Consider the following 20062-nt stretch of genomic DNA (forward strand, 5'->3'; position numbering starts at 1 on the left):
TGAGCTTTTAATCTTGCTGGATCCCATGCACAGAGAATACGAGCAACCCCAGAGGACAAGTGGGAATTGAAAACCATACCATAATTCTTCATAATAAGCTGCCATTGTTGGAACTTGTTAGTAGAGAGCATTGTGTCAATTAAGCAAAACCAACCAGGGGAGAAATCATGTAGGAGAGAGGAGAGTTCTAGGTTAGCCTCCCGTCTAACCAACCCTCTTACATTCCATGACATGAAGTTCATGGAAGAAACTCTGATAAGGACATCTCACCCTCCTTGGTCTCCCCCATAGGGCTCTCTAGGGGCTGAACCTGGGGGTTTAGGACAAAATCGGGTGAAAAGTTTTCATAGCAAGTCCTTTTGCATTTGTTGCCCGCTCCTTCAAGGTCTTCATGCAGGAGAAGATTAAAGATAAATGTGTCCTTTACGATGTTCCGACCTTTGCTCCTCCTACTTCCCCTCCCCCGGCTTATGTGTTTAGCATCACGACTTAATCTAAATGCCCGTGACGAGAATCCCTCTGTTGCACCAAGTTTACTCGAAGAACTGGCAACTCCATCTTGCACCGGTTGACTAGGAGAAGAAAAGGAAAACCCTGGAGGGACATCATAAGGGAAGTCCTGCACATCAGGAGGCTTTGAGGCGAAAGGATTGAGAAGGCGCTCAGTGGATATGTGACTGTTGTTTTGATCTTTCACTGAATTAGGCGATTTATTTTTGCCCTTTTTTCCTCTCGGTGCACGAAGAGGGGCAGAACCTTCCTGCTCTAACTTCTGAGGCAACTTTTCTGGCCACTCATTGATTTTTTCATGAGAGCCATGATCCTCCTCAGTTTTTGCTAACACTTCAAACCTGTTGGCTGCAGAAATGTGCTCCAATCGGGACCCGCTTGATGGCCCATTTCCTCTGTTGAGAGAAATTCCACTGACCATGTGGCTAGCCTCCGAAGTTCTAGAGTCGTCTTTCACTTTTGAGTTAAGAATTTTAGGGCATTTCTCCGGAGGATGAGAGTTCACACCACACATATGACAGAAACAAAGGCAACCTTCATAAACGGTTGCTTGCGCGAGGATATGGCCACCTCCCAAGTCAATCTCCACCTCAGACGGTAGTTCAGATCGGATGGGAAGATCCAATAAAATGCGAGCAAAGTTAGTGCAGGACATTTGAACCATAGGAGTGTCTGCCTCTAGGAAATCACCTTGTAATCCCATTGCCACTGCATTGAAGATTCGACCTTTCCAAAATATGGTGGGAGGCCTGGCAGCCTCACCCACAAAGGAACGGTAGTACTAGGATTAATCTCAAGTGGTTGGCCAGGGCTCCATCTGGCAGCGACCAGAACCCTACCACCCACTTTCCAAACTCGTTTTTTTAATATCAAGTTAAGTTCTTCTTCACTAGTCACTCGATTCAAAAAAATCCCCTTTGTTGAGAAGGGAGATGTGAGGAGATATTCTCCCCATCCATTGAGTAAGTAGGCCAGAGATGAGCTTAGAGATGTTCCCGCTGACTTTAGAGGTTGAACCCATAAAACAACAAACTGCCGACCATTGGAAGGGTTTTGTCATGCTTAAGAGGTCTTCTTCAGTCACTACTATTCTTGGTCGTCCCTTACCGAGAATAACTTTTAAGGGAGCCAGATCTTCTTGATGGGCAGAACCACGCCCTGCAACACGGTCTGCCCAAGATGGAGGCTGAGGAAGCCCTCTTCTGCCCACACTACCAAACGGCGCTTGATCACCCACTGCCACACCCTAGTTACTCTTCGCCACTTCACATCAAGCATTCCCTCGAATGCAGTCCCTTGCCCTCAGAATCTATTAGAAGGGAATATATCATTGGCGTTGATCAATGGTTCCTGCTCTTTTATGCTTTTTGTTCTTCTTTTCTTTGCTAATTTTTCTCTTATGTCATTTTTATCATTTCTTTTGCTTTTACAGATTGGTAACACCTCGTCACTAGGTTTTGTTTTTCAATGAATTTTTTTTTTCAACTTTCTCTCTCCCTCTCTCTCACTCTCAATGTAATTTTTTTATAATTTTGAATTTTGTGTGTGTGTGTGTGTGTGTATTTAAAACAAAAGGTAAAATAATCAATAGCTATGTTCTTTTCATGGCTAATAAATAAAGAGCTATGGCTATTGCCAGTAATGGTCGCTGTCAAAATCATGGTTAGTGTTCTAGGTAAACCATGACTGGTGGTCAAAACCATTACAAAAGGTCAGTTACCACAAGGGTTATTCCCACGGTCACTTTAGTCAACAGCCTTGAGCAAGAACATGGCTGAACATATCTTCAGCCACGGTTTTTTGGGTCTATTGGTCATGGCTTTGGCTGTGCCGAATAACCTTTTTCGTTGTTGTGTATAAACTTTATAAGGGAACAAATAACAAATGCACAATTACTGGTCATATGAATCAGAAACGTTTACATTCGCTGTTACGTTCAGTTGTGAATTTATGGTAGTTGTATTTCCTTCAATATGAGGCATTGCTGTACATGAAGGATGTTATACCCCATCATCTGATCCGTTCAAACAAAACCAATTTATCCTCTACTTGATATTATTTCCTTACACACCCGCCTCATATCTGGAAAGCATTCAGCTTCAAATGCGCTATGTTTGTACTTTGTGGCGTTAATCACTCTTGCATTATTAACAAAAATCTACACTTGTATTTCACAAATTAACAAGATCCTTCGAAGCATTATTGATGATAGCACAGATGAGCACAACAAAACCCTAATGCTATGTTAAAGTCTAAGTAGAGAGAAAAAGGAAATGAAGTTTACATAGTTATCAGAATGTTATCATACATGTATTCTATTGGCAGCTGTGCAATAAGTCAGCCATCCTGATTCGAATTGCCAGACTCTGAAGAGGTCTGATTTCCACTCTCACTTGTCTCTTTCTTCTTCTCTGGTCCATAAATAAAATCCAGCTACTCTGTCGTCACAAATGGCTAATAGTCCATCAAAGTAAAGAGAATAATTTGACTTTCTTTTTCTTTAAAGCCTTTTGCTACATGTAGAAATTTATAGTCCAGAGCTTCAGTATGTATTCTGTGCGCTGCCACATGTGCATGTTGATCGACTTCTGGAAAGTGCCTGTATCAGTACAGCAAACAAAAGGCTTCAGGAATAGAACATAAAATGGGGACATAAAAACAAGAACTCCATTCCTGCAAGCTATGTGTGTCATTCAGGAAGAAAAATGTGACTCGTACTACTTCCCACAAACTACAGAACAACGCAACAAAAATAAAAAGAAATCAAAGAAATGATCAACAAGTTGCCCGAACTGAAACATATGCGAAAGCACAAACCCAAATCAGAACTAAAACAAACATAAAAATACTGGGTATATACACAAAAATAACCAAAACAAGGATTGGAACTGGAATATAACAAGCTACTTGCTACTCCTTGTTCTTCGCCCAAACTTGCTCCTGATAAACCGCCACCTTTCTAGCAGTTACGACTTTGAAGGTGAAGAAGTTCAAGACTTCAGTGCCCAGGGCGTGTAGGTCGCTTGTCAGAAACTTGTAAGGCTGTCTAACAAAACCGTCTTCCACAAGAGTTAAGACGGATTTGACGTCTCTTGCTTTTACAAGTGTGAGGAAGAAGAGTTTTGTTCAAAAAGGAGATTATATATATATGTGTGTGTGTGTGTGCGCGCGCGCACGTGAGAGAGAGAGAGAGAGATGGTCAGAATAAGGGGACACGATATGTAGCCAAATTCATACTAGACTTGATATAATGTCGCATCTGTACAACAAAGGTAATATCATACTTGGATTCAGGGGTTAATCACAATCCAATATTTTTAGTACTCCACTTCCAAGTGAACCATATGATTCGATCTAATACATGAAGAATTGCTAAAGATGTCCTCGGGCACAGTGCGAAACCATATGCATTCAGGTTCGATGGTGCCCCATACCGTTACAAGTAAGTCAACCGGTTTGGAATTTGAATGGCTCTAAAAATGAATGGAACCCTAAACAGCGTCCATATCCTAAAACAACAATATAACGTTGTTAGGCCGTGAGCCGTGTTAAACTGAAAAATGCAACAGTCAAATTTGAGCCTTATGATCAACGATCTGGCATGCCTTTCATAGAGCGAACCGAACAACAGAGGTATATATGTCAAGTGACATTATTAAAAGTTATTTATTGGTCTTTTTAATTAACCGTTTTCAAATTGTTGGTTCAATTTAACCATTTTCAAAGAAAACGGCAGGGAGCAAAATAAAGGTATAGTGGGAAAGGTTTTTTTTTTTTTTTAATGTTTATTGAGGAAAATTTACCTTCAACTTGACATTCTAGCTTGTTTAAAGGCATGGGTTGTGAACCTACATGGGGGAGCGTAGCAGGGACCAAAATATAGTTTCAAAATTTCAACAGGAACAGAAATACAGATTTTTAAATTTTTTTATATATATTAAATTAAAAAATTTTAGATTTACATATCAATGTTTAAAGTTTTTAAAATCTAATGGAGATCAAGGCCCCTGCCGGCCCCTTCCCTCTGCCGCTGAACCTACTGTACATCTTTTAACTTTGGTATCACTTCAAACGTCCCATTCATTGCGAGTCACCTTGCTGTCCTGTTGCACTCTTCTTTCTTTCCTTTTTAACGACAAGGAACCCATCACGAAGGAAAACCACGGGTGAGCTATATGCACCAACGGTTTGCAAGGAAGTTGGTTGCCATAATTGACGATGGAGATTTTGAAACATTCTAAGCATATGAATTTGCAGACTATGTACGATCAGCCACAGATTGGGCTCAGGTAAAAGCCCTATCTGCAACCTCAGTAATAGGACTCCTCAGTACGCATCCCTGCAGGTTCCTGTTGCAAGTTCCTTTTTCGTAACTTTGTGGTTGTGAACTAATGATTGAATGAATACCAACTGACGGATAAACTGCAACGACTGGATATGTATGATAACAAACATATTATTACCAGAAACATTATTTTTAGATGAATTATTCTTCTAATATCTTTGATCTTTTCTCCTGTGGAGTAAATGGATCGGATTTAATTGATCGGACTCAACTTTCTTTGTATAACACTCGTCTATAAATTTTTATAACTAAGTTCATCTACTTTAGTCTTTAGCAGACCAGATGACTTATCTCTGGATTTGGGTCAGAGAGAGTTACCGATCCAGCTGATCTTATCCCTTGCCCTTCCTACCTATTGTCACATACCTGGATCTTTTGCCGAAGCTCCTTGATATAGTCAACCGCCAGCTCCAGCATGTCCGCAGTGTTCGTTTGCTGGCGTAACAACATCAATACTTCCAATCAGAATGAAGGTGATCAATATTGACGACAAATTAATTTCTTATCGCAGTTCATTCTCCAATTTTTATCATCAAAATTTGTTACATCAAGACTATCCGATATAAATTCTAAGGGGCCCTTTGGCATGAGGAACTGCACTTGAGTGTCTCATGTCTCATGAATCTACTTCAAATTTGAGTAGACTCATGGACACTTGTTTATGGGACATGTTTTATGAATCTACCTCAAGCTTGAGACAGATTCATAGAAACTCACACCTTGTTTCTAATGCCAAACGACCCACAAGAAACAGAACCTACTTCATAAAAATGTAGAAACTAACCGGCAATTAACCTATAATGAAATCAGAATAAAAAAATAATGAATAGTGAAATAACTAAACCTTCAATATTTAGTCATGTTAAAAACCAAGGTTAAAAAAATAAAATGAGAAAAAGGGGCGTCTGTTTTACCCAGCAGCTAAAGAACTAATGTTATGTTTGTGAGTTCTAGGATGCAGATGGACACAAGATTTTCATGTGTTGGTAAACAATAGGTTTCAAATTTATGGAGTTGCAAAACATACAATCTTTTCTGAAGCTCCTTTTGGTTTTTTGGCTAAGTTTTACCGTCACGGACATGATTGCCCTTCTGACTGTCCAATTGAAAAGGCATACAGTCATTCCAGATCATTATGCTGCCAATGTCTACCTTTTCAGGATGGCGTTGAAATATGGCTCCTATTTGTAATATCTAATGATGGCTTTGGCAACACTGAGCATGCGCTCTTTGACATACAGTGTTCCATGAATATATCGGGACACATCCATGGACCACTGCAGTTCAAAGAACGCAGCTTACCGAACACCCTCAAATGCTCTAAATTGAAATGCATAAGAGGAGGCATAACTTGGCACTTCCAATAGTCTATCTCTTTCCCAAACAGTGTTCAGAGGAGGTTACCTTTTCCATGTTTGGCACAAGCTCTTGCAGCTTCCTCATTCGCTGACTTATGCGTGTTCTCCTGACCTGCTCCAAAAAGATGATAACAAAAAAGCAGTTTTAGTGAAGTTAGGCAGAGTATTAAAGCAATCATTTTAATCTTCAGGCAGGTAAGTTGGGCTAAGCACTCACTTGGAGCATCAAAAGCGTTAGTTTCTTCAACTTAAAGGCATAAATTTGACATAATAACTAAGTAGATCGATCAATTAGAATAGTAATTTGTATGCCCATGAATTGGATACTTTTTCCTCTGAGATAAATGGGTTTTAGAGAGGATAACTCGACGACGTGTTTGCAGCAAGACAGAACAATATATCAAATTGATTTGGGGGTTCCACAAAGCTATCTAGTTTGTGTAAAAATGGCAGCCCGGGCTTTGAATAATCAAAATCGCGTCTGCAACAAAAAATGAGGTAGAATGGACGGTGAGAATATCTTCCTAAGTAGCAACAAAGAAAAGGAGATGGCGGCTTTGAAAAGCAAGAAAAAGAAGACTGCTTTTCGAGACAATATCTTCGAATATGACTTAACAAATGAGAAGGAGAAGATAATTCTCCATACTTGCTCATAGTTAAGGGAGGAAAGCAGGGGCGGAGTTAATTTTATGGTGGTAATTTTATACGGTTAAGCACCTGAAAACCCGTGGTTAGGTTAGTTAGGCATGCAAAACAAAAATTCTTCAATTTCAAAAAAAAAAAGAAAAAGAAAATTACATTCTAAAATTCCTGAAGTTTTATCTCATAAAAATTATTTAAAGTATCCAACTAAATTTTGATTCAAGGGTGCAAGTTTTGTGAATCCATCAGTATAACTTCAGAAAAATACACAAAGATTTACTTGTGTAATTCTACAAAAGGTTGTACAATTAAATGGACTTCTAGATAGTAACCTAAGTGGCATCCTAATCTTCAACTTAGAGTTGAGTCTTAACCATATAATAATCCCCCAGTAGGCAGCAAGAAACTGTCCTTTGTTTCTTTTATAGGGTTGCTGGATGAGCAGAGACTCCAAGTAGCATGTTATATCAAGAGAGATTCACCACCAAAATCAACCAAGTTTTGATGCTCTTCAATGTCAAGTCACAGTCCGACCCATGCATGGTAAGGTGCTTGATAACAAAGAATCTTGGTCAAGGATTCTGCTAAATATGTCCATAAAAAATTCATTATTCTACGGCTGTAGAACGATTGAAGACAATACTGAAAACCGACAAACTGAAAGCAATTCAAGAAGGAGATGGAAGACAAACGAGCAACGGAATTTGTTGTGGCCCTAAAGGGGAGAAATGAATAGATCACAAATCTCATAAAAGCCTGATGAAGCCAATGGACAAGGCTTTTACAGTAGTCAGTAATCGTGATGATGACGCCCATCATGCAGTGTCAACCACACCTTCCACCATGGTCTCTTTGCCTGAATCTAGTGTATTGGCATTCAATGCAAGAGAGCTGCTTCTGCATCCGTTTTATCTTCCTCCCACAATGCATCTCCGCGTGGCGCTGTGACGATAGATGGGCATCTAGTTATCTTTATAGAAGCATTTCAGATGGACGTTGATGGCATGAGAGAGCACATGCAGCCACACTTAAGTAATAAATGCCGTCGAATTTAATAGGTTGGACGGCTTGCAATGCTATCAGCTTTTATCAAGAACCAGAGAGACATTGACTGTGCTGTCATTCCCTAGTCCACTATATATAACATTGTCATAGAAAACCGTCTTATTCCAAAAAAATACTTATAATATGCCAAAGAACAGTCAGTCAGTGGTATAAAATGTGAAAAAAAAAACGTGTCCTTTTTTTTTAAAAAAAAAAAGAGAAAATAAAAAGCATGAAAAAACGCATTTTATATATATTTTTTCACGTTTTTTTGTATTTGTTATAATTTTTTATTTTTTTATAATTTTCATAATTTATTAAATGTTTTAAATTTTTTAAAAAATTTCAAAATTTTCTAAAAATATACAACTTTACCATATTATACCTCAAAAATTCTTCACCATATACCGTTTACATTTTTCGTGACAATAATATATACGTGTTTTCATGGCCTTAAACAAGTTTTTGGGCTTTATATTCCAAAACTAGTTCCGTGTATCGTTTCAAGCAAATGAGAATTAATCGATGGATTTATTCATCATGGTTCTTTTTCTTATCAATCGATATATGAATCACATATTCGTATGAAAAAAAATATGGCTTTCTCCTTTTGAAAAATTTACAGCCATCTTCTTTTTATACTTATGAGAATATATATATGTATATATATATATATATATATATATATATATATATAGATTTAAAATGAATGTTAATTTGCTAAATAGACGCGATGAATTCCATTATATGAACTATCTTGTTGAAGCAGTACACAATTATGAGCCTTGATGTGGACGCAAAGCTGCGAAAACTGGTAAGAAGGGAAATTGGTGAAGGCGTTAAAATTGAAAACCTGGTTCAGACCTTAACCTTGTTGCTTTGCAACACAAGTTTCCCCATTGCTTGTCCTTATAAAAGGTGGTGGTTGAAGCTCACCCACGGGTTTCTCAATTTTTAGTACTAATAACTGCGGATCCATCAGCCTTTGGGGCAAAAGGGAAAACTGCAGGTAGATTAAGTGGTTTACCCTCGAAAGGTCCTTCACCATTAAAGATCAATGTCAAACACATTAAAACAGAGTCAGTTAATCATCATTTTAGGCCGTGCTAAGCATGAACCTATCATATTCCTTAGATGTGTAGCGCAGATTGAAATCGGCCGGCTACCGGACTTTGCGAGATGACCAAATAACTAAAATTTGTCACTAAAAACCTATACCCAAGAAGCATATATATATATATATATATATATATATATATATATATATATATATATATATATATATATCCCTAAGAACTTTTATTTTAGGGTGAATAATTCATTTTGCAGCTACTCCACCTGATCGAGCAAATCTTCTTGTTATCTGATTCAGTTAATGTCAAACACATCAAACAGAGTTGGTTAATCATCATTTGGGGCCTTGGCTAAGCCTGAACCTATCATATTCCTTAGATGTAATTGGCAGATTGAAATCAATTGGCTACCGGATGAATAAATAACTAAAATTTGTCACTAAAAACCTATTCCCAAGAGGGCATTAGTGACAGGATGGCATAGTGATACCTTGAACGATTGTGCAGGATGCTTTTAGCTATGCATTTAAATTTAGTAATCATTGACAACATCTATCGCCAGCTGATTTCAATTTTTCAAATATGTATCTCTAACCCACAAAATTTTTTGTCGTTATATGGTTCAGTTAGTCCTCAAAGAGTTCCTCATCAACAAAAATCAGGGACGGAGGGGCACGCAGGAGCCATCCTCACACTTTAGGAAAAAAAAAAAAAAAAGTTATCCTTTAATTTGCTATATGTAAAAATTCTGAAAAATTAAAAGTTATCCTTTAATTTACTATTTGGTCTCTCTTAAAAAGAATTTCTGGCCTGCCCCTGTCCAAAAACGAAAATGTACACGGAAAGATCATCCATACGCTTCATCTAATCTTGACGCAGATCGATCGCTGACCGTGTTCCAATCATGATTGCTGAAGATTCAGGATAGAAGAAGAGAGAGAGAGAGAGAGAGAGATACAGAGTAAGGAGACGTACCCGTTCCGCAATGCTTCGAGGGTGAGTAGCACATCCGCGCTTGGCCCGAACCTTGAATTGCGGGGAGTCCTGCTCCAGAAAATACTGTTCCAGCGCGGCCATCTCCGCCGAAGTCCTTGGCAGACTGAACTGATGGCTAAGAGGAGGGGGGAAGTGCCCGCTCACCGATCCGACCTTCTGTCATCCACATTCCAAATCAGGTCAGTCACTGAGTTTTCTTTGGGGATCGGCAACGCTGAACCCGAGAACAACCTTACTGAAACATAGCAAACACAGAGACCAGACTTGACAGGGCTTTGTTTCCATCACATTGCTATTACCACGACATTAACCCATTAAAATTTGGTTGTCTGTAAGCTTAATGTTTTCTGCCTTACCCTTTGAGTAGTTTCCATATAGTGCACTGCCATATCGTTCCCTAAATTAGGAACTAAAAACTTTGGAACATAGCGCGTTCGTTTCACCCATACTGTCCTGCGTTCACTGTGCCCAACCGAAGCGAAATCTTGATCCATCCATCGGTGAGACAAACTTTTACATGTAAACTAGCATCTGCTAAATGTACCAAGTTAAAATAATGGGGTGTTATGTTCCTGCATTTTTAAGTGATGGGCATGGTTGAAGGGTATACTGTTGTCATAGCTGATGCTGGAGCTGCTCAAGACCTGAGAAGTAAGAAAAATTGGGGCCTTGGAACCTCTTTTACAGGAGGTGACCTGGAAATGAAATGGGCCACAAGATAGAAGAACGTTGAAACTCTTTGAATAACATAAAAAGAAGGCGTCTCACAAAAAGTATGGGGATGTTCTCATTTATTGCTGGGTATAAAAAGTAGATCGCTTGGAAGGCAGGAACATATTTTTCATGATAAATCACTTGTGGTATCATATTTAGTGGCATGCGTTCGTTATAAGATGCTCCTTTAACTCAAGAAGCAGCGGCTTGTAAATTGTAATGCTATGGAACTCTATCAAATACTTATTATGCGTGACACAACTTAGGTACAAGTTTTCAAATGCTTTCAGAAAAACTTGGCGAGTTCACTCTTAAAGTATTCACAAGCTGTCTTTATTTCGTGTTAGTGAAAGAGCCGCAGTGACAAAAGTTAGAAAAAATATATATGACAAACCAAAACAACCTTTCGTGCCAATAGAGAACGAAAACCAAAAAGAAAAAATAATAAACAAGATAAACAAAAACTGTAATAAGGTTTTTGTCCGCCATGCGCTTCAAGCACATCTTCAACTAAAATAAGGCTCTTAGACTTTAGAAGGATTCAGATACGGATCTAGTAAAGTGATTCCTCAATCAGGAAACACGTCCATTAACAAGATCGTGTTGACTCACCAAAACAAAACTCACATCAGTCATCCGGTAAATCTAATCTAACGACATGCTCGAGCAGCCAAGGGCCCCTGTTTGTCACGGTACTGCCAGAAGTGAAAACAAGAAAAATTACGCGAGGGCCAACGTATAGAGATACCGATTTCGAAGTGACAAGCAGAGACCATGGCTAGTCTCCACCGATATCTCATGCATGAATCATGAGCCGTTCGGTTTCCGACCACATTTATAAAAAAGAAGAAAATTTGAAAGTTCGTTAAAAAGAGGTTTGAATATAGGACATGAGATCTCTCCGCTGCCGGATATTGTCGGACGGTTAAATATTTTAAAAACATAATTGAATACATCATAAACTGTTGTTAAAAGCACTATAATATAAACTGTTCCTAAGTTACTCGGAGTACTTTTATATGGTGTTTTTGGAATGGTTTTTAAATATTTTATCACCCAACATATTTTTATTATATATAAATATGACACCACCAAAAACGTCCCTGTGATGAACCCCTCTGACGTGGAAGCTCCTTTTCTGGAAAAATATTCAACCACCGCCTTTCCCTTTCTCGCAAAGAAAACGACAGGGCAAAGAGTGACGACGAAATAGGGGGGGGGGCGGAAAGCCATAGGGACTAATGCAGAGGGACCGCGGGATACAACGGGCGAAACCGTCCCCCGGAGCAGGTTTTGGTTTTTGAAATTTAATATGTAAAGAATTTTTTTTTTTTAAAATGACTTGGATGTGCCCATGGTTTGGACTACCAGCAATTGAACGGTTGCGCTTTAAAACTAAAAAGTAAGGTAGGACAAAGCAAGCAAAAAGGGCACCACTTCTGGAACCTTGTCTATGACACCAAATCTGAACCCGAAGGGGTTGGCGTACTGTCAGGGCAGCTGGCTATTACGCGGGAGGTCAGCATTTCAAGGTTCATAATTCACGGGCTCCTCCTTGTTCTCGGGAGATTTGATCTAGCAGTTCTGCTACTTTTTGCCAGCCCACCCGCTCAGGTCAGCAACCATGGGCATCCGGTTGGTTCGAATAGCATGGCGCTCACCTCTAGTATTAATCTCCCTTTATGTTGGAAGGAAATTGCCATCCCAAAGCTAAATCAGCAAAATTCACTCATTCCAGTGGTACATATCAACACACACAATAGAAATACTCGAAAATTATGAGCAAATGCACTTAGAATATTATATAGATTTCACTAATTTTGTTCCAGTATTAGTAGGATAAGTATGTTTACTAGTTGAATCCTTCTCACTCTCCATCTCTCTTTCTCTCTTTCTCATTTACTTAGGGGACTTCTTGTCCCCAAATTTTGCTATATATTTTCATTGTATCGGCTCTCTCTCCCCCCCCCCTACCACCTCCTGCCCACCCTCTCTATTCTGATTAATGCTCCACAATGAGCATTTAATGATGAGAAAAAAGGATAACGCACATGTGGAGAGAGAGAGAGAGAGTTCCAACCAATTCCAAAGCTGTTACGGGCTAAACACGTGTGGATATTATTTTAAATACAACTTTATTCCTTTTCATTTACTGAATTCAATCTTCAGTAACATTTAATAAAGAGAAAGGGAGTTGCGAGTAAACATTATCATGTAAAAAATAACAGTTAATCTTGTAAATACAAACAGGTTTGTGTGCACGAGGAAATATGATAACTATGAGCAACATTGTAAGCCATCAAATGCTCAACATAGAACTCACAGCCTGCATCTGCTCCACTTCACATATAGAATGATACATATATGTATCATTCTTTGTAAAAATATGTATTTTTATATTTATATATTGGGTGGGAAAATGTGTTCCGACTTGTAAGTTTTCAGAATTTGAGGTCTATTTCTTACTCTTTTTTACTAAATAATAATTATCGAGAGCTCAATTATCTGAATTATCCTAAGAGTAGAGTTCATGGAATATATAATGCACCAAAAAAAAAACATGAAAGAAATATGAGGGCTAAAAGTAGCATGTGAAGTTCTGATCCATGGTCGACTCGGCCTCCCGATAATTGACAAGGATAAAAACTAATTAACAGGTATTTCCGTTTTATGCGGGGAGAGTTTTGAGAATTTTTATTCTATTTAGCTGACTATCGATTAATTTTATAATCAGTCCCAACCTGGTATGCCCTGACTGCCTGCCAAGAAATGGCCATTGGAAGAGCAGCTTTTGGCTCAACATCCCGTTGGCTGGCTGACAATCAGTTTACTCGAAGACACCCCTCTTGTTTTTTAACCCGAACAGAAAAAATAGCTCCCGCGCCCATCGTAGGACAGCACAGAGTCCCTTCAAATCTCGATCTTCGTGCCCCTATTCTTATATGAAGCTTGGATTTATCGAGATATTGCCTCCAAAATGATGGCGTAATATCCCAACTTATCCTAGGAGTCGTTTGTCTAGATATGTTGGTGAAAGGCCGGTGCCGGTGCCTGTGGCCCCAAGACGCCGGCCCTATCACCAACCAGCCCTCTATAGAGCCCAAAATGAGTAGCCGGAGAAGAGCATGGAAGATGGGTACCTGTGTATGTGACGCAGTGGAGTCGGACATAATCTTCTCCGGACTGATCCGTGAGTCATCGAACAAACCGATGGGGAAGCCTGAGAGGTAACCGCACCGATCCTCGCTTCCATCTACCAACCTGGTGTTTCCCGAGATGCCGGCGGTCTCGTCGGTATCGCAACTCATCTCAGGTATCCGAGGCATCCGCCGAGTCGACGACGCATGCCTCTGGAAGCTCAGCTGCTGCTTCAACCGACTCGCCGCCGCAGCCGCCGACGCTGACGCCGTCTCGCCGTTCGACGCGTTCCCACTGCTGAAACTCCCCACGTTGCTCATCACGGAGTACCCTGACGCGAAAACCACGGCCGGAGCCCATCAGAAAACCGTTTATAAGGGCGTTATATAGATGAAGTACCAGAAACCCACAGGAAAACAAAACCGGCTACGGGGATTTATCTATAATATCTCAAACTGGGTGTCTCCATTTTTCTGCGGAACAAAACAGAGAAGGGTGATTGCTATTAAATTATTTTTATAGGTAATTAGTTTGTCGTTGTTGAAGACTTCGCTTTTGCCATGTTGGAGTGATGGTAGTAATACAAACAGCAGTACAACAAAGAAAATTTGATCAAGTGGACCTATTTGTCTAATTCTCTGGGAAAGATTAAAAAACTTGATGTTTCACAATGCACGAAGAAGACGACGCCACATTGACGGGGATGCGCTTTGGCATTGAAGACGGCAATTTTCTGGTTTCCGCTGCCCTAGTGAAGTTTAGCAACCGAAAAAGTAAAGGCACAAACACAAACGAGATCATAAAAGTAAATGGTGACTATGGCTCAGCTACCTAATTAGATCATCCAATTATTGTGATAAACGGTCAAAGAAAATAAAATAAAAAGAAAAATGTGACCGCTACTTTCATAATCTAATATTTGGTTTTACTTTTTTTTTTTTTGATGTTTTTCTTTCAACCATCTATATGCGTCAGATATAACAGCTTTAGTTGTTTGATGGTGAATGACTAAAAAAATGTAAATTAATATTACAAGACAAAAATGCTCTATCACATTTTTTTTTCTCAATCATCCATGTAAAAAAAAACTCAAGGTATTGAGAATATATATATATATATATATATATATATATATATATATATATATATATATATATATATATATATATACATGTGTGTGTGTGTGATTATTTCATGAAAAATATTGATTAGTTTTAGTGTTCCATAAGCTGTCAATTTTTTTATAATTAAGATAATCCATTTAAAACTCAAGAAATGACATGATTGACTTAATGATTTTCGTATTAAATCACTCTTAAATTGTATGTGTGAGATTAGATTGCACAAAAAATGACATTGATAATCTAGTTTAAGCGCTCTAAAATTTTGTTACTGAACTAAGTGATTTAGGGTATTACATCATCTATATATATATAATCTACCGAGCATCATGTATGATGCTAAAAATTTAGAAACAATGGTTGGAACAACCATAAGTTGTGCTAAAACTATCATAAATTGTCGCTACGATATAAATATTCGCTATAATGTAAATCGTCACTAATGCCCAATATTGGCTGTTTTTAGAAAAGATTTTTAAATTTTCCTTATCCGGCAATATATATATATATATATATATATATATATATATATATATATATATATATATATGGAATTAGTGGAAATTTAATAAGATTAAGAAAAGTTCTTTTTCTTTTTGTTTTTAAGATTATATCGTTGGACCCGGCAAAGAGTGATTAAGCCACTTGCTAGCAATCAATAAAAATTGAAGTTTTTAGTTTTCCTTCGCTAGGAGATCATCATAGTAAAAATTGATTGATGGTCCCCATTTAACATTCTTCAGAACCCCTGGCTGCGGCCACCAATTTATTAGCATGCATGGCAAGTTATCACATAAGAAAGTGGTTACCCTTTCTCAGAAAAGTATGACCTAGGTAGTAAGTATTGATTCATAAGAGATCTTCCGTAAGTGAATTCATTCGAATCAAGCTACACATAAAGTAAAACTCTGCAAAAGTACGAGCTTTGAATGGGTGCTAACCAAAACGTATGATGGCCAAGAGAAAGGCCTACGAGATAATGGAGTAACCACCAATGGCAGTGAAAGGGTGTGATGATCTTGTACCACCAACTATTGTCCGGAACTTTGTACCCTCATACTCTTAGCATGGTGGGGTGAGGGTCGCTCATAGTTTTTTATCCAGACGAGACGCGCACGAAAAGCATACAGTCGATTCCTGGAGAAGAAAAAAAGAAAATGAAAGTGCACTACAAAAGCATGTAAGTAGTGGCGGAGCTTCATATATGGGCCAGCTTCTCGATGTTTCTTTATTTTCATAGCATCTTTAAATATTTTCTCTGTTATATCAATGAGTACTCCTTTACATACAAAAATTTGTGAATGAGTGTCATTTCAGACAAAATTTTCTGGCTGCTGATCATGAGTGAAGTATGAGCTTTCAAAAGCATGGCCAGAAAAAGCCAGCTTAAAGCAACAGCAGGAGCAAGTAAATCGAATTGACGTGAGAAGCAAGAAGAACAAAAAGGTTGGACGTGCCCCTGATTTATAATACCGACGGCTTATGTGTATTTAATTAACAAAGAGGGGCGAATTCATCTGGATTCGAATTTAGTCAATCCTTCTTAGGCCTGTAATGAGAATTCGCGTCTTCAAAAGTAGTACTAAAACTCTTCCCCTCAAATCGCTTTTAAGGAAAGTAAGCTTTCTGGTTTCCGTGTGGACTGGACGAGTTTGAAAGGCCAAGGTCTCTAAGCTCTCAAATAAACTTGATAAATAAATCCGCGGGAAAAAGAAAATCAACAACAACAAGAGATGCAAAAAAGATTATATAATTCAACGGAAAGGCTTACCGTTATCGACCGTCAGGTGCGAGAAGAAGCCGGCAGGAGAACTGCTATGTCTCAGGAGCACGCCGCCGTTACTTCTAACGGCGGTGTTGACGCCGAGGCAGCTCAGTCCTTCCCCGCATGTCGCCGGTACGTCTCCACGGTTCCCCGATAACGTCCGGTAAAGCATGGACGAGGAGCACGTCGTAGCGGGATGGCCGTCCTGCTGGTGCTGGGACGACACTTCCTTGTTCCCGAAGACTGTCGGCCGGAAATCAATCAACTCGGAGGTGAGGCACGTCGGATCGCGATCGGGGATTAACTTCGCGAAAGTGTTTTCCGTCGCCGTCGAGATCTCCTCGCCCACGGCTTCGGCGAGGTGGCCGGCGAGGAGCGCGCTGGTTGCTGAGCGATAGCGCGTCAGGCCCGTGGCCGAGGCCCCAGGGTCAAGGAAATCCATGGCGCAACCCTGATCTATGAATTTGTTTATGAGGGATATGGAGAAATCGAACGCGTTTTCTGTATTCCGCTTTCGTCGGAGAACGCGACTGATGAATATAGGAAAAAAAACAAGAGAAAAACTGCACTTGATTCGTCCTTCCTTCCTTTTAGCAGAAAGAAATTTCTTTTGCGACAAAAGCAGCACCCAGGGAAGGCGTTAAAGAAGTCACGGAATTCCCGCCTTTTCCCCCAACTGCATCTTCCAAACCAACCGAACTTTATCGCTTTCCATGTTTTGTTTTTTCTTCTTGTTACCTTATCCTGCCGATCTCCGTCCAGCTCGACAGTAAGAGAGAGAAAAATAATGGAAATTAAAGAAAATTCTCTCTCACACACGACAGACACACGAATAGGTTTCCCCCCTCCAGAAAACAAGAGCAAGGAAAAGAAAATTTTGTGAAGGGGAGAAGAGGTCGACCGACAAAGGAAAGAAATGAAGCAGCAGCGACTCACCAGAGAAGAAGACGACGAGGAAGAACAATGGAATCAGATAAAAAGGAAAAGGAATCCAGGAAACAGAAAAAGAACAATGAAATAAAGGGGAAAAGGAACCATTCACCGGCGAAACCCCGGAGCCCGGTAGAGGAGAGGGTGTGCCGATGGAGACGGGAAGAAGAAACAGAAGCTCTTTCCCTTTTTTGGGTCGTCTGAAGTCAGTTGCCTCCGCAGTAACCCCGTCCCTCTGCTTTAGCACTTGAAGCAATGACAAAAGCAGAAGACGAAGGAGAAGAAAAGGGAAGACGCAGCATATGCAAGCGATTACTGCAATTGGCCGTCCCGCCCCTTTCGCTTTCACCCGCTCTCTGCTGCTACCCAGAATTTCAGGTTACGCCGTTCGTGGTAAAGCCCACCCCTTCCCACCAATACAAATAATGGAAATATTTCATTTTTTAACTCAGCATTTTACTTGAATTTATGAGGTCGAGACAAATTGCTTGAGAAGTGTCTAGTCACCTCCAATAAATCGTAAGACTTAACACCTGATAATATTAAATTTAACTCTCGATTCATCATTCATAAAGTTAAAAATAGAAAAAATTAGAATAGAGGATGTCAATAAAACCAATTTAGATGTGATATTTGACCGAAAAAGATACAGATATACGAAAAAAAAAAATTATGTGATTAAGAAGTTGGGTTTGATCCAGATTTGCAATCATATTTAAATAAACATATGATTGGATTCAAATTTGAATTGGATTTAGTTCTGATATCTTCTACCCAATGTACGTGTATTGTGAAAGTCGGTTTCTAATATATTATAATGCAGTTAAAATCTTGCTTAGAAGCTGAATTTATATGTTGATGTGAATTTAAAAATCAGATTCTAGAATTTCAATTTGGATTCGGATATGGTATATAGACTTTTCTTTATTCACATTTGAATCTAAATTTAAATATAAATATATAAACGTATCCAAAAGCCGATATAGTTAAGAGTACATCTATTCCCAATCTAATTCACTGGCATCCCTACACACAAGCTAATCCAATTACTGGCAATTAAAATTTGGGTCTTCATAAGGTTTGACTCACGTGGGGATGGGTGGACCGGAGAGAGAAAGAGAGAGAGAGAGAGAGTCTCCAAATATATACTGATCAACTTTTATCTACTAAACTATCACAAATGGCTTCTAAAAGCACGTAAACGAGCATTTGCTTAGCTTGAATTTCTATATGTACTTTTATTGTTTAATTATTCCATGACATGAACTAGACAAGCGCCAGATGTACTTAAATTTGCAATATCGGTGTTCATGAAAAGAAAGGGCAGCTTCCAGAAGTTGGCCCACAAAAGGTTCAATCACCTTAAAATCCTTGTATATCAGCATTTTCTTACTTGGTTTGAACAAATAAGTCCGTTCGTTATTGTTTACTTGTCAAAGCAATAGATTATTTGAGTAAAATTTAAAAAATCAAAAGAACCAAATTTTAATTACACGGTATTTGAGTTATATGAACTATTAATTTTCTGATTATATGAAAAATACATCTCATGAGCATGAAATTGTAACATGTTTTCCAAAGTAGTGAATATTTACAAAACCATATATATTAGGTTAGATAAATTAAGTAGCAGCTTGCAAAACCATATAAAGGAAATGTTTGAATATGTCCAAGATAATATACATAGACATATATATTGGATCCCAACGTCTATTCTATCACTCGATATCTTCTCTCAAATAGATAGTTGTTTGATAATTTGATTTGTTTCAAAAATTAGTTGTCATGAATTATTTGTGAAAACGCATATACAGAAACATGGGTAATCCCAGGTGTACAATCATGGCAATTCTTCTTTTATCTCACTCTTCATTCAATTTAATGTTACTGGTAACCATACAAGTCATTCCATTTAGCTCTGTCCACAGCCGTCAATAGGCCTTTCAGTGAAAGGTTATAAGTATATCCATACATTGATGATATTTAATATAAAGGCTATAAGTTTGGTAACTAACCCTATCAATCCATTCACACAATAATAAGAGCACCTCTGATATTTTTGTAACATCCCTTTTAGAAATTGTTCGTTGCATAACCAATATATATACATATATATATATATATTTTGAAATCAGCCTGCAATCTCCATAGACAAATGGTTTTTTTTTTTTTTTTTTTTTTTTTTTTTAACTTTTGATGCAAGAAAACATCACAAAATGTGCATTCAATCGCTAAAATCCACGTCCAAGAAATGGATCTTTTTCAATTCCACTTTTGTGATTTTTGACGACACAAGAAAAGAATCATCCCCATAGAGGTAGCTGTTGATTTCAGTCTTTGTGTGTGCGTGTGTGTAGGGAGTTACGATTATATATATATATATATATATATATATATATATATATATATATATATAATTGTGATTT

At 38.5% G+C, this 20062-nt stretch overlaps 1 protein-coding gene across 2 annotated transcripts; it reads right to left on the reverse strand.

Moving 5' to 3' along the window:
* Window positions 1–2643: 2643 nt before the first annotated feature.
* Window positions 2644–18034, reverse strand: LOC116256658 (transcription factor bHLH130-like). Of its 2 annotated transcripts, none has more exons than XM_050078527.1 (6): window positions 16713–18034; window positions 13823–14151; window positions 9948–10121; window positions 6260–6325; window positions 5222–5290; window positions 2644–3109 (listed from the first exon to the last, which is right to left on the reverse strand). In XM_050078527.1, the coding sequence occupies exons 1-6, from the start codon at window positions 17146–17148 to the stop codon at window positions 3053–3055; spliced, it is 1131 nt and encodes a 376-aa protein (XP_049934484.1). In that variant the 5' UTR covers window positions 17149–18034; the 3' UTR covers window positions 2644–3052. The 2 variants fall into 2 exon arrangements, with proteins under 2 accessions (XP_049934484.1, XP_031488917.1); XM_031633057.1 differs by having other exon boundaries at window positions 9948–10124.
* Window positions 18035–20062: the final 2028 nt, after the last annotated feature.

This window comes from Nymphaea colorata, chromosome 6 (genome assembly GCF_008831285.2).
Source record: "Nymphaea colorata isolate Beijing-Zhang1983 chromosome 6, ASM883128v2, whole genome shotgun sequence".
In the NCBI taxonomy this organism is placed as follows: domain Eukaryota; kingdom Viridiplantae; phylum Streptophyta; class Magnoliopsida; order Nymphaeales; family Nymphaeaceae; genus Nymphaea; species Nymphaea colorata.